The 13,818-nt window shown below is 42.7% G+C and overlaps 1 protein-coding gene across 8 annotated transcripts in view; it reads left to right on the top strand.

Annotated features, from left to right (window-relative positions):
• The first annotated feature begins 1,191 nt into the window (after nucleotides 1–1,191).
• The window catches only part of CSNK1D (casein kinase 1 delta), a 33,189-nt gene continuing 20,562 nt past the window's right edge, over nucleotides 1,192–13,818 (top strand). For 7 of the 8 annotated variants that reach the window (XM_084837910.1, XM_084837914.1, XM_084837911.1 and 4 more), the window contains exons 1-4: nucleotides 1,192–1,495; nucleotides 9,720–9,830; nucleotides 11,482–11,630; nucleotides 12,860–13,088. In XM_084837910.1, the coding sequence (XP_084694036.1) occupies nucleotides 1,420–1,495; nucleotides 9,720–9,830; nucleotides 11,482–11,630; nucleotides 12,860–13,088 (565 nt within the window). In that variant the 5' untranslated portion in view covers nucleotides 1,192–1,419. The remainder of the gene's footprint in view (nucleotides 1,496–9,719; nucleotides 9,831–11,481; nucleotides 11,631–12,859; nucleotides 13,089–13,818) is intronic. The other variant, XM_084837915.1, reaches the window with a different exon arrangement.

Raw genomic sequence — 13,818 nt, 5'->3', positions numbered from 1 at the left:
CCCCTAAACGGTGCTGGGTGGAGGCCGGGCTCAGACTTTATCAAGGCTTCCACCTTAAGTGTTTATGGTGTATGTAATGTGACAGGGTTCCTTCAGGCAACCATTGGTAGTACACTGTTGTCTCCCCAGTTCTTCTGAAAAGGCTGTTGCATTTGATGTTCAGAACATTGCCAGCGCTTCTAGAGAGGGTGTGAGAAATGAGGAAGCTTGCTTTTCCACATATGGATTAACTTGTCACGTTGAGTACCTTGAGCTAAAGTAGCCTATTTTGAAGAACATATAACCAAAGTGTGAAACCTATGTTTTTTATCTGCAGTAATGGGGAGGGTCATGGTACAGTGGCTGGCACATCCACATGATAAATTGAAAACAATTTGAAACTGTCAAGATGTGGCCTAAAAACACTTGGATGCTGCAGTTTCATGGGGCCACAGAGTTCTCTGATAGCTTCCCCAGTTTGAAACTGATTTATATGTATAGATCTGGTTCGTACATAACAACCCAGAATACAGGTTGTGTATGGGTTGTTATGTGTGAACCCTGCGCAATGGTTTAACTATGGGTAGTTAACTACAAACAACCCAGACTTCACAACCCAACAGTGGGTTCTCTTCCAGGGTTGTTTGTGGTTAACAACCCAGAGTTAAAACATAGTGCAGGGTTCACACATAGCAGCAACCCATGATGCAGTGACAACCCATACTCTGGGTTGTTGTTATGTGTGAACCGAGCCATAGCCTCATCAGAGCATTCACTGGGTTTGTTGACCTTTTCTGATGGTTTTATGAGAGGGTATTGTAATGGTGATTGGACTGTTGGAACCTCAAGAGCTCGCACATTGCATGAAGGAGCCTAGTTACCTATGATAAAACTTCCTCAGAACTTAGCCCGTGGCTGGGCCTGGAGTCACCCTTGAACAAAATCTATGCGTCTGGCTATGGTGTGATGGACTCCTTGGCTCTTTTGGGTGGGGACCGGCCGGATGCCGCCCACTACCAAGCGATACCAGATTCAAAGTGATTAAAGAACCAACAGAAAGGCCGGGCGCCTTCCGCCACTGGCAGTAATCCTGCGGTTGTCGTGGAGACGGAGCGTCTCTAGGTCTCACAATCTTAAAATCCCGCCCCACGCCTGTCCCTCGACCCAGCTTTCAATCAGAGGGATGCTCCGCCGCCTCAGGCTCCGCCCACTATTGCCAAGGAAGTGAGGTCACATAATATGGCGGCTCGGACTTAGCTGCGCTGAGGGGGGATCCGGGTCTCGGGGAATCTGCGTCCATCCTCCCCACCCGGGGTGCGCTGTCGCCCCCGAACCCCTCCGGCGTCGAGAGACGGGGCTAAGGGCCGCGATGGTCTCTGGCATTCCCCTGCTCTGAGTTAGGGTCCTCACAACTGGGTTGGGTCCAATCGAGCCGCCTCGATGGAGTTGAGAGTCGGGAACCGGTACCGGCTTGGCCGAAAGATCGGGAGCGGCTCCTTCGGGGACATTTACCTCGGTGAGCAGGGGTTGCTCTGGCATGAACCAAGCGGTTTGGGGAGCACGGGGTTTCGGGGGATTTGTGGGGGGTCTGTGGTAGGGAAGCGGCGCCTCTCGGGGAAGAGAGGTGAGGTCGCTTTACTCTGCGTCTTGCTGGGGCCTTTAGGTCGAGCTATCCCAGCGGACTGAATCTGTTTTCTATGAGGTGACAGAGGAACGCCCAAGAGCCGCATCAAGCACGATAATGGAAAGAAATGGTCGTATGCCTATATGCTCAGCCGACGCTATTCTAGCCATGTTTACTCTAAAGAAACACCCACTTATTTCAGAGGGACTTACTTCCAGGCAAACATGTTTACGACTATAGCTCTAATTCTCACTGGGGAAAATGAAAACTGGAAGCCGCGGTAGTGTCCAGTAACTTCCGTTTGTGACCTTGGGCAAGTCGCTGCTTATCTCTTTTTCTCTCCCCACCCCCTCCCTCCGCTTCCTGGCTGGGGTTTGGAAAAAATCTTGGCTACAAGACGTTATAGGGTTGAACGGTTTGGGCCGGTTCTGACACCGAAGTATGAGTCTTGGGAGTATAGTTCATGGACAAAAAATAATACTCGGAGGGAGCTGTGTTTGCTGTGAGGCCTCCAGGAAGTAGCCCAGTTTTAAAAAGAATTGCGTAGGGCTAGGTTATTTTGCCCCCTTTTGTTGCTTGTCATAACCACCATGATTTTTTTTAATAGCTGAATTGTAACTTAGGATGAAAGTATATCTTTGTGTTACTTTCTGGAAGAAAGACATACCTGGTTATTTTCAACCTAGGCCTCTAGTTTTGATGACAATATAACTGTGAACCTGAGTCAGAGGCCTGCTAACTTACATCTTTGGTAATAAATCTTTAATATACCCTGAGGGCTGATGTGGATTTTTTTTCTTGCATTTGTATGTTGTAAACTAGTCTGGGTGTCTCCTTTCAAATGGATAGAGCTTATGCAAAGGTAAGCCAGAAAAATATCTGATGGTTGAAACTGATACTGGCAAATAGTTCAGGGTTCAATCCTGTAACAGCTTATGCCTGTGCATTGCAGTATGTACTGGAGTGGCTGTAGTGGGATTGCTGACCCTGCATGCTGCTGCTGCTGCACAAAGGTATAAGTCAATCCAAGTCTGAGCTCCTGTGTTTAAAAATACACTAATTTATGCATAGGACAGGAAGGCCTGGCGTGCTATGGTCCATGGGGTCACGAAGAGTCGGACACGACTGAACAACAAATTTATGCATGGCAGGAGCAGTGAGTCGTTCTGTGAAATCTGATAATACTTGTTAAATAGAAGGGTACCTGGTACCCTCTTGCAGTTTGCCCCAGTACAGTGCTTTGTATTAGAATGGGGATGTGTAATAGTATTAAATCATTTGTGCACTTCTTTGTTATTAGCTGTCTATTGAGGAGGGTTCTGAAAAATGAACATGCGAGTTGGAATCACTGTACCTTATCCAGGACCAGAAGATTGTAGAAATGCAGTGTTCTAGATACTTTATTGGATGGTGTCTTTGCTAGTTTGAACTGAAAATCACAAACTGTTTGAACTGCTTTAACAGATTTCCCTTGCTGCATGCCACACAGTATCATTATTCATTTGAGGGTTATGATGTAGTGCTTCTGGAGTTCTGTAAAAGGGTGTGCTCCCAGCAGGAGAAAGAACTGTCATTCAGTTGCAGCTCCACCTTTAATTAAAGTTGTTGTGCAGGTTGGGAAACTTTGTATAGAGTCAGAGAAGCCTTTTATTAATATTCTTGTTCCTAATAACATAGCCCATTTGGCTATCAAACATCATGTCGTTGCTTTTCTAGTTTGTAAGGGGCTGCTGCTGGTTTAGTTTTTTCTTTTGAGAATTACGTATCAGAAAGAGGACAGGTATCTTTCACATTTGTATGAAAATGATGTGTCAAACCTAGAATAGTGGTGTGTTTCAGCAGTTGTCTGACAGGAATAGGGTTGCCTACTAAAAATACTTCCAGCCAGAGCTTTTCATGGGATCACCCACTAGTTTTGCCTCTCATTTTCAGGACTGTGACATCCCTTCCTTTACTTCCACATTGTAGAACTAAGAAAGGTGTCACATCAATGGAGGGGGGAGAAATTTCCCTTCAGTGAAAGTAATTAGCTGAGATTGGCTTCCTGCTTCCCTTACTCATCTTAAGGTGCTACTTCCTGTTTCTTTGACAGTGTTCTGTTTTTATTAGTGCAATTAAAGTTGCTCCTCCTGTCTGAAGCAAGATATTAGATTCCTAATTGATTAAAAATTTGTAAAGGATCTTTTAACGAGTTGAGTATAAATACAATGATCTTATAGAAAATAAAGCAATTTGAAATAAGTAGGTATAATTCCAGTAGTATTAGACTTCCTTTGCAGTTTTGGGAAGCTTTTGCCTCTTTTTTCTCTCTCTATTGCATAAAAGAAGCATTAGATTCATATAAGAGTGCTTCCTGTAGTCTTTTATGTATTTTAAAAGATTTATACCTTGCCTTTCCGCCAGTGGTATCCAAGAAAGCCACTGTACCTACAGTAAAAGTATACTAAAGAGAAATTGGTTAGAGCTTACACATTGCATTAAAATGTAAGTCCCAGAGTCTCCCTGTATTGGGTTGCTCTGGAACAATTATTTTATGCTTGTACTGTCAGTGCTCTTCTTCTGCATCATCAGTTATGAAGGTATATGACTTTGAACATGTTCTGGAGATCAGCTGGCCTTCATTATTTGGTTTGAGACAAGATAGAGGTCTTTCAGACAATCCATTACAAAATTCTGTCTCTAAAGAGGAGATTGTAGGATTTTCCCTGCTACTTGTAAGATATAAATATCTGATAGGAAGTTCTTACGTCATTAAGGGAGCAATCCTATGGCTGCTAGTCAGTGGCTAGACGGCCATAGATAGGTCGGTTCCCTGAGAACTGACCTCCACCCTCTCCCGCGTGGAACAGCCCTCGGAAGAGGAGCATGGAGTGGCACAAATGGGGTGTTCCTGGGGGTGTGTCAGGGAGAGGAAGTCGGAAATGGCGGTACAACACATCCTATGTGCCGTCCAGCTGCCACTTCCTGTGCTCCGAGGTCCCATGGCTAGACAACCGAAATCGGTCGCCTCTGAGTTCGGAGGCGGCTGCCTATCCCGATAGGATTGCACCCTTAGAGTGCAATCCTATACCCACTTATCTGTGAGTAAGCCCCATTGAACATTATTCTGAGTAGACCTGCCTAGGATTGTGCTGTAAAGCTTGAAAATTCAGACCCGTATCTGAAATCTGTTAGATCAATTTAGAGGCTGTCAGTTGGTGATGGTGGTGATAATTTTGTGTAGCTTTTTAGACTGGAGTATATACCTAATCTTCACATAAAACTGCATTATAATCCAATGTTTGGATTGTGTGGGCTCATTTTGCAAAGCTTTCATCTGGAAGTAATTTTTGCCATTTTTTTAGAAAGTTGCTTGCTACTGTAACAGAAGCTATGAGTCTTATGGCACATGAGCATTGCACATTAATTCCAAATGGTAGTTAACAACTTCATTTAGAGATAGAGAAATCTATCTTGTATATCCCTTTTACTTAGCGCCAAAGTACCTCAGTGTTTCCCAGAAACTGACCTTTAGCCAGCTTCTGTTTTCTTAAGAATTGTGAAATGCTGCCCAGTCACTAAAAACGTGTTGGCAGAAAATATGCTTACCTAAGAGAGGCTTCCTTACTCAACAGTCTGTAACAAAATGTGTATGGTTGCAGATGAACCTTATTAAATGCATAAAAAAACACATTACTTACATCTGTAGTTTTGCTTGGTGGACTTAATATTTTATGTGCCATTTTACTGAGAATTAGCAGTTAAATGATTGACCCTTCAAATAGTTTACCACTTTCTTCCTTTCCTGTGTAGCTCTGTACAATTACAAGATGGAAGGCTTAATATGAGGGATGTTAAAGAAGTCTCCCTTAGTGCACATGTGTGCGAAAGTGTGCACTCCTGTCCCAAATTAAGAGATCTGGATCCAGTTTTATAATATATCATTACAGTTGCATCCAATTTGGCAAAAAGTTTGAGGTCAATTAGTTTTCCATTGTTACCTTAAATAGTAGCCTTATTTGTCTCACACAATCCTTGCATGTGGTAGCAGGCAAGAATAGCCTATATGTTAAACACAGAAAATAACTGTGAGTGTCTCCCAAAGAAGAATATGCTTAATGAGGGACAAGTGTCTTAAAAGCAGAAGTCTTGACTAAATCGAGGCCTGAACCTGAAGGAGTGATCAGGCTGAATATGACCAATCTGCTTTCATCTTTATTCCCTATATATAGGGCCTGTATCATACATGCATGTATTACCCTATAACCTTGAACAACCACAAGTGCATAATGTCAATTTTAATGCATGCCTCAGCCTTGGTTCTCATGTAACGAGAAGCCACTATGGATGAACTTCCCTGCAGGGTTTCTCATTGCAGCAGCCACCATTTCGAATATTTGAGCAGGGGCACTCTATAGATTGTCATTACATGCGAACTTGGTGAGGGTGGGTTGTTGGGGTAGTTAACAAACCACCCACAACCTTAAAAAAAACCCATGTGTTCAGCTCACTTGTGTGTTCTACTCTGTCCTCTTTCATCCAAGTCTGGGAACAGATAAGCTGTGACTGGGAGTAGTCCATCATCCAAAGGCCCTAGCAGTTTTTCCTTTGACTTAGGCCTACTTACTAGAATTTCAGTTGCAGATGACCATGATACAGAAGATCATGCTGCATTACAAAAAACAGCTTAGTGAATACTGGGAAATTGACTAATAGGGAACCCATAGGAAATTGTCAATGGCAAGGAATGACCTTTGCACACACTAGATGAAATATAGGATCATGAGACATCACTAGAGATGTGAAGGGCCGGGGGTATAGAAACATTTGGGATTAAAACAGGGGTTTTTTTCCAAGGACTGTTTTGTTTTTTTTCTGAAAAATTGAACAGCTTTGGATTATGAAATATTTTCTTTTTGAATTTAAGATGAAGTATTAATATATTGTTACCCAGCCTTTAATCCCACAAAAATATTTTTAAAAATATGTAATAAGAATACTTTTATAGAAAGACTAGAGATGTCCGCTAGACAGCGGCAAGACAGCCATAGGATATCTGGTTTTCCAGGAACTGACTTCCCCCCATTTCCACACTGCCTTAGAGGCAGCACATAACAGCCCCATCCTCTGCACTCGCAAGAGGAGTGCAGAGCAGCCAAAAAGGGGCGTTCTGGGGTGGGGAGGGTGGAAGTGCCTGTACAACACATCCAATGTGTCATACAGCAGCCTCCTCCCCCGTTCAGCCCTCCCATGGCAATCGGCTGTCTAGCTGAAAATGCAGGGCAGGAGAAGCACATGGGGAACGATTGCCTCTGTGCTTCTCCTGCCCTGCTTTGGATAGGCAGTTGCCTCCGAGTTCAGAAGCAGCTGCCTATCTGAATAGGATTGTGCCCTAAGGGCACTAAAAAAATAAGTATTACTTATTTTTCCATTTTTCCCAAATTTTCCATTTTTTTCCATACACAAACCACCCCAGAAAAAACAGTTTTTTCCAAGCCTCAAAATTTCTGGAAATTTTACATCTTTAGACATGACCCACTCTCAATTAAGAACAATTTTGTTGAAAAAGAACTAATGATGTGCTTAACCCTCCCATTGAAAGCGGTTTTGAATGTTCTTAATTCAGGCTAGATTGTACCCATGATATGGGATAATGTGAAAGTCACTCTGTGCTAATGCAAGTTATATTGATTGAAAACATGAGGAAAATGCATCCAGAACCCAGGCTTCTGATCATCCAGTGCCAGGTGGGAGAAGCAGCAGAGATGATCTTTGCCTCCTCATCCTCTGGCATTTTTTTCTAGATGGGCTTTTTTGTCTATTTAGCAACAGTGCTTCAGAGGAAGAGGAAAGGAAGCTGGAGAGGCCTCAAGACAGCTCATATCCTGGTCTCCGGTCTCCTCCCCTCCCTGCCCACTGACACACACCTTTTTCCCCCTCTCTGATGTCGCTTCTCCAACCCCAGAGCACAGCCGGTGCAGTTCTTTCCGTGCTGGGTGCGAGGTGTCAGCGGTTCAGATGTCCAACTCCTCCTTCCAGGATCAGAGCACTATCTCTGACCTTGAAGGGAGGAATCCCCAGTATCCTGTGGCCCCCCCAGACAATGTCTAGAAGCCATAGGATTGCTCCCTCCACTGTCTAATCCTGAAGGTACATTCAGAGACGCTTAAAATGTTCTTCAGGTGTTGTTTGTGATATAGAACGGGGGTTACTGTTGAAAAGAAAGTTAAACCCTCGGGGTGTGCCTAAAGTAAACCTAGTCATTGACCCAGTTTGCACATAACACTAGCCCATGGTTTATTAAATCCAAGGATTATTGAATTTTGGGTTGTTGTGATGTGCGAACCCAGCTGCGCTAATAAACCATGGGTTGTTAACCATGAACAACCCATGGTTTGTTGTTGGGTTGTGAATTCTGGGTTGTTTAAGCTTTGAGTTGGCATTATGTGTGAACCCAGAACTGTGGGTTGTTCATGGGTTGTTTCACCAGGCTATTTGTGGAGGGAGTGGTGTGTGTGTGTTTTTTTAAAAAAACAGCCACTCTGCATGCCAGTACTACTGTGCCACAAAGGTATTTGAGGTACAGGGAGGGAGCAGTCAAAGGAAGAGGGAAACGAATAACCCAGGGGTTGAGAAAACAAGCCACAGTTCAATCATCTGCCAGACAAACCCTGGGTAGGGCAGCAAACCCTGGGTTAACCATGAGTCAAATAAACCATGGGTTAGCGTTATTTGCGAACTAGGCCATTGTGTTATTTGTTCAACAATCTTCAACAAGCCGCACTGTCAAAGCTTTTGTTATGGCTGAAGAGTGTTCTGTAGCTCTTTCAAATTCATGGAGGATAAGGCTATTAGTGGCTAGTAGACCTGATGGTATATACTACCTCCAGTATCTGAGGGAGTATGCCTCTGTACACCACTTGCTGGGGAACACAACCGGGAGGGTGCTGTTGCACTCATGTCTTACTTGTGGGTTCCCCACAGGCAGCTGCTTGGCCACTGTGTGAACAGAATGCTGGACTAGGTAGACCTTGGTCTGATCCAGCAGGGCTCTTATGTTCTTATGCTTGTTTTTCAGTAGCTTTAAGTCTCTATCAAATAATCCATTTCAGATTTAACAGTCAAATACTCAGATCAGGATAAAAAAAATGTGAAACTAGTTGTATGGGCCCAAAAGCGCTTATGACTTGTTTGTGGCAGCTTCCCATGCAATGTGGCAAGTTGGTTATCAAATTAAGGGAAATGTAAAAAACATTTTGTGAGGTGGCATGGGAAGAAAAAGTCAAAAATACTACTAGGCGAGCCCAGTATCACTAAGCAGCTCTTTAGAGCCTTACCTAAATACTACAGTCAGTTGATTTAATTTTTAATCTAATAATAATGGGTTGGATCCAGACAAAGTTAGTTGAACTTGAGTCCCATTGAAATCAGTGGGATTTAAGTGCAACTAACTTTGTCTGGATCCAACCTGATATCTGTGCTTCTGTAATTCATTTTGAAAACCTGTTGTGCCAAAGGCTTCTCTATTATGAATCATGGTTTTCAGACTACACTTTTTGTGCACATGTTTCAAATATTTGTTCATTTTCATGGTTGCCTAATAAACCATACTCCTATAATGGAAATAGATAACTTTCTTAACTATTTTAACAGCAGTTAAAGTATATAAGTACAAGACATTTACGTGATGAAAACATTTAATGAAGTACAAAAAAGATTAGTAGAACTTCATTGATTTTAATTTGGCTCAGTCTAGGAAAAATAATGTTAGCTTTTAATCTGAACACATACTTATGGGAATTGTAGTCCCAAACCTGGTGCTCTCCAGCTCCCATAATCCCTGATCATTGTCCATGTTGCCCGTGGCTGATGGGAGTTGAAGTCCAGAACATCTGAAGGGCATCATGTTGCTATCCCCATAACTACTGCAGATCCATCTCTTGTCTCTCTTCTCAAGTTGTAGGATTCACTTTGTACCTGTACTCTGCAGGTCCATGAAGCATAGGGTGCTAGCAACTGTCTGATGCTGGATTCTAGGCTAGATAAGCCATGGGTCAGATCTGTAATAGCAATTCTTATGGTCAGTTCATTTTTCGCTGCCTTCGATTATGACACTCTGTTCTCTTCTCTCCTTTAGGTACTGACATAGCTGCTGGAGAAGAGGTTGCCATCAAGTTGGAATGTGTGAAAACCAAACATCCTCAGCTCCATATAGAGAGCAAAATTTACAAAATGATGCAGGGTGGAGGTAAGCATTATCTGTGCTGATAAATTATGTGGGCACTAATGTTTCAGCTGAAAACTGAAACGGGCATATAGTATAGGAAACGTGTGTGCATGATTGCATAGTCATCTTCCCTACCACTCATTAGCAAGCTGTAGCTAAATACTTTTAATTTGCAGAATGCATTTCATCATGATCCTACATATGCTTCCTTAGAGTTCATTGGGCCTTACTCCTAAGTAAGTTTGGATGAGTAGCGTAATCTTCATTCTCATTCTTCCTGTATGGTAAGGGGTGGTTCTTGTTTTCATATGGGGTTGTGAGGTTGACAGATCATTGTTGACTGAGGATACCCAGTGAGCCCATGGGTGCTCTTCAATGTGAGTAAGGTTCAGGCCCACCACTACCACACTGATTATCTCTGTGCAGCCCAGCCTACTTGGGCAGTATTGCACTGCTCTGGCTTGCCCAGTGGTCAAGCTGGGTAGCTTGTCCTGAGTTTCATTGAGGGTTAACAGATCGTGTATTGCTTAATGATCCCAAATTGCTGGTGTGCAAAATTTGAGAAGAATGTTCAGATACCATCTGTTTGCTCTGTACTAAATGCAGCGCTAGTTACTGGACTGCTTTTAAAAAATCTGTCGTGACTCCCAATCCTTCCAGCGTGCACGCACACTGGCATTCTGACAGAGGACACCCAAATAAGTGAGATTTCTTTACTGCAGGAAATCCCATGGCAAAAGCTTAATGATTACACTCTTCAGAAATCATATAGCTGACGGTCATTCATAGGCTGTATGTAATTCCAGAACAGTCCAAAGCTAAAAACTACAACCATGACAGAGATCCACACAACAGGGTTCCCCATTGAAGTCCCTATAGCTCAAAAAATAGGGGAAGGGGCTCTGGACTCCTGGGGCCATCTTTCCCAGGCAGTTGAGGACAAGGGTAAGTAACCTGAATGATTCCTGGGGTCAGCCTTCCCAGGCAAAGACATAAATTTCCACAAACAGCACAAGGAATTGGAATGATTCCTGGGGTCATCCTTCCCAGACAATCAAAGGCAAGAGTTCTAGAAAAGGCCCAGACAAATCCACACACCCCACACAGACTTTGTCCAACTTAAAACCTTCGTTGGGATCTCTGCACTATATGGTCGAGAGCTCTTAAGCCCAAGATTAAACTCACACAAGCAGAGAGTTAGACTCCCATCGCTTTCACTTTGGTAACTCCACGCTGCATGAGTCCAGGCAGAAAAAAGTCCAAGAGTCAGGATCAAACCCAGCCTGCTGGCACTCTGGGCTGACAACAAGGAAATGACACAGTCCACAGCAAACAAGAGTTCAAAGTCTATGAAAAGCATCATGGTGCTTATGGCAAGTCCTTAGCAATCCAAAGTTCCAATTAGAAAAAGAGTCCATGTGCAGAATGCTTCCAGAGTGTCAGACGATGGCAGATCCAAACAGAAAGGGTTTCAGGCAATGAAGACATGAGTGTTCCTAGCAAAAGGCTCCAATTCCTGTTGTTCCCAAGAAAAATATTATTTCTCAGAAAGAAGAAATGTACTGAAATTTAGATAATTATCTGGAGACATGAAAGATATTCTTTGCCAGTATCTTATATATACTACAATTTTCACAAAATACTATGAATTATCAATTTTTCCTTGTTCTAGTGGGCATTCCCACAATCAAATGGTGTGGTGCTGAAGGTGACTACAATGTAATGGTGATGGAATTGTTGGGACCAAGCCTTGAAGATCTCTTTAACTTCTGTTCAAGGAAATTCAGCCTCAAGACAGTCCTTTTACTTGCTGACCAAATGGTATTAAAATGTTTGCATTTCTTGTTTATTGGATAGGAGGGTTTCCTATAAATTTTGGATAGGAAACCCTTTGCTTATACTATATATGCTTTCTATTAATTGTTCTACCTGCAGGAAAAGCTGGAAATCCTTTACTATAGACACAGAGGTGGGCAAGTTGTGGCCCTCCTGATGATTTGGCCTTCAGCTCCCATCTGCCCTAGCCAGCATAGCCAATGGTGAGAGATGATGGGAACTGTAGGTTAAAACATCTAGAGGGCCACAAGTTGGCCACCCCTATTTTAGAGGTCAGTGATAAAGGTTATCACTTAAGCTGTTCTTTTCATATACCAGCTAGCAAATATGTCCAATAACAATATTTTTTTGCCTATATGAATGTGATCCATGTAGCTGTAGTGGGAAATATGTTTGTGCTCCTTTAAAATACATGTGTTTTTTTTCCCAAAACATGATCTCATGAGGAGAGGACCTGAAATGGGAGTTGAGCTGGGCTCTGAAGCATTTGCCTGCTTGTAGTGCGTTAGGTTGTATTTCTTAATTGATCTCTTTGGAAATCTGTAAAACCTTGCAAAATCTGTAAAACCTTGTGCTAGCCATTGTTGTTCCTGCAGAACAGACCAGCTTTTAAAAATAATTGCAAATCCCCAAGTCAGATAGCCTTCTATTGTATTTATTGATCATTACAATGAAACACTTGTGAGTTTCCCGTGGGCAACTAGTTGGCCACCGTGTGAACAGAATGCTGGACTAGTTGGACCCTTGGTCTGATACAGCAGGGCCCTTCAATGTTCTTAACACTGACCCACCCAATAATGTAAGGGAAGATTATTGAATACAGTACACTGTAACATGGAACCACCTGAACAGTTGACAGCCACCTCATTTAAAATTTTGCCTGAATATTGTTTGCTGCCACCACAAAAATGGTTAATCTGTGCATGATACATAAATCTGCATCTTGTAACAAGCTGAAAATGTTATGTTAATCCTTAATTGTGGAATTGTTCTTCCAAAACAAGTGTAAAGGCATTTTAGTTTGTACCTCTGTGCGAATATTAGAGTCAACAAGAACTAGACATGTCCATGGAGGAAACCATAATTAATGGGTATTAAGTGTGGCATTCTCTTGGTGTATGTGTGGGCACCTTTCAGAAATTTAATTTCAGGAAGCTTGCGTGTTCAGAAAGGTTGAAAATTCAGTAACTCTGAAATTGCTTTTCTTCAATTAGATAAGCCGAATAGAATATATTCATTCAAAGAACTTCATTCACCGAGATGTAAAGCCTGATAACTTCCTGATGGGATTAGGCAAGAAGGGCAATCTCGTTTACATCATAGATTTTGGGCTGGCCAAGAAATATCGGGATGCTCGAACCCACCAGCACATTCCATATCGTGAAAATAAAAACTTAACAGGAACTGCCCGCTATGCGTCTATCAACACTCATCTTGGAATTGGTGAGCTAGTAGCAGATTACTTCTATTACTGTCATGCAAATGTTCATCCAGTCAGAGACCTGGAGAAAACAAATTGTTCTGGCTACCAGTATGTATAATTTACCTAACATGCTCAAAGGAAGCTTAGCGTTTCAATGAGAATGAGGTTCCTAGCTCTCTCAGGCATCAGACTGCTCCAGATAAGATGTTGGATGATGGTTCGCACAATGCATTTCTTTTGGGATGGCTTGGTACACGCTTTCCACTCCGGGTTACATTGATTGCTATATTTCCAAGTGAATGTTGCAAAAGTTACCTGAGGATTTTGGTTGATTTGTGGGGGGGTTGCCTTCACTTGTATACAAATACAATAATTGCTGTGCTACACAAACTTTCCAGTGGCAACAAAGAACTCTCAGTCATTAGGAAGGTTATAATTCTGAGGGATATGAGTTGGAGAGCCCCTTGCCTTTCACTCTGGCCTGTATTTTGCACAAGTGAGTAATTTGCAGTCTGGCTCAGTCATGTGAATCAGCTTCAGCTACTTGCTCTGTAACTACTCTTCTATAGTATGTCAGATCTGTGTTCCTTAACTGTGGCCTGGATTGCCTAGGCTGACTTCAGAGCTCTACAAATTTCCTTGCACCCTCCCTCACTTTCTCCATGTATCAGAGAATGCAGGGGAAGGGTCGCCCTCATCATGCTGGTTTGGCAGAATAGCACAAGTAACTCCAGAAGCTTCAAGCAAAAT

This window comes from Heloderma suspectum, chromosome 2, assembly GCF_057233095.1.
Source record: "Heloderma suspectum isolate Gila_16-S chromosome 2, 16-S_ref, whole genome shotgun sequence".
Lineage (NCBI taxonomy): Eukaryota > Metazoa > Chordata > Lepidosauria > Squamata > Helodermatidae > Heloderma > Heloderma suspectum.
Note: the sequence above shows the minus strand (reverse complement) of the source record. Positions and strands in the feature narration are given on the sequence as shown.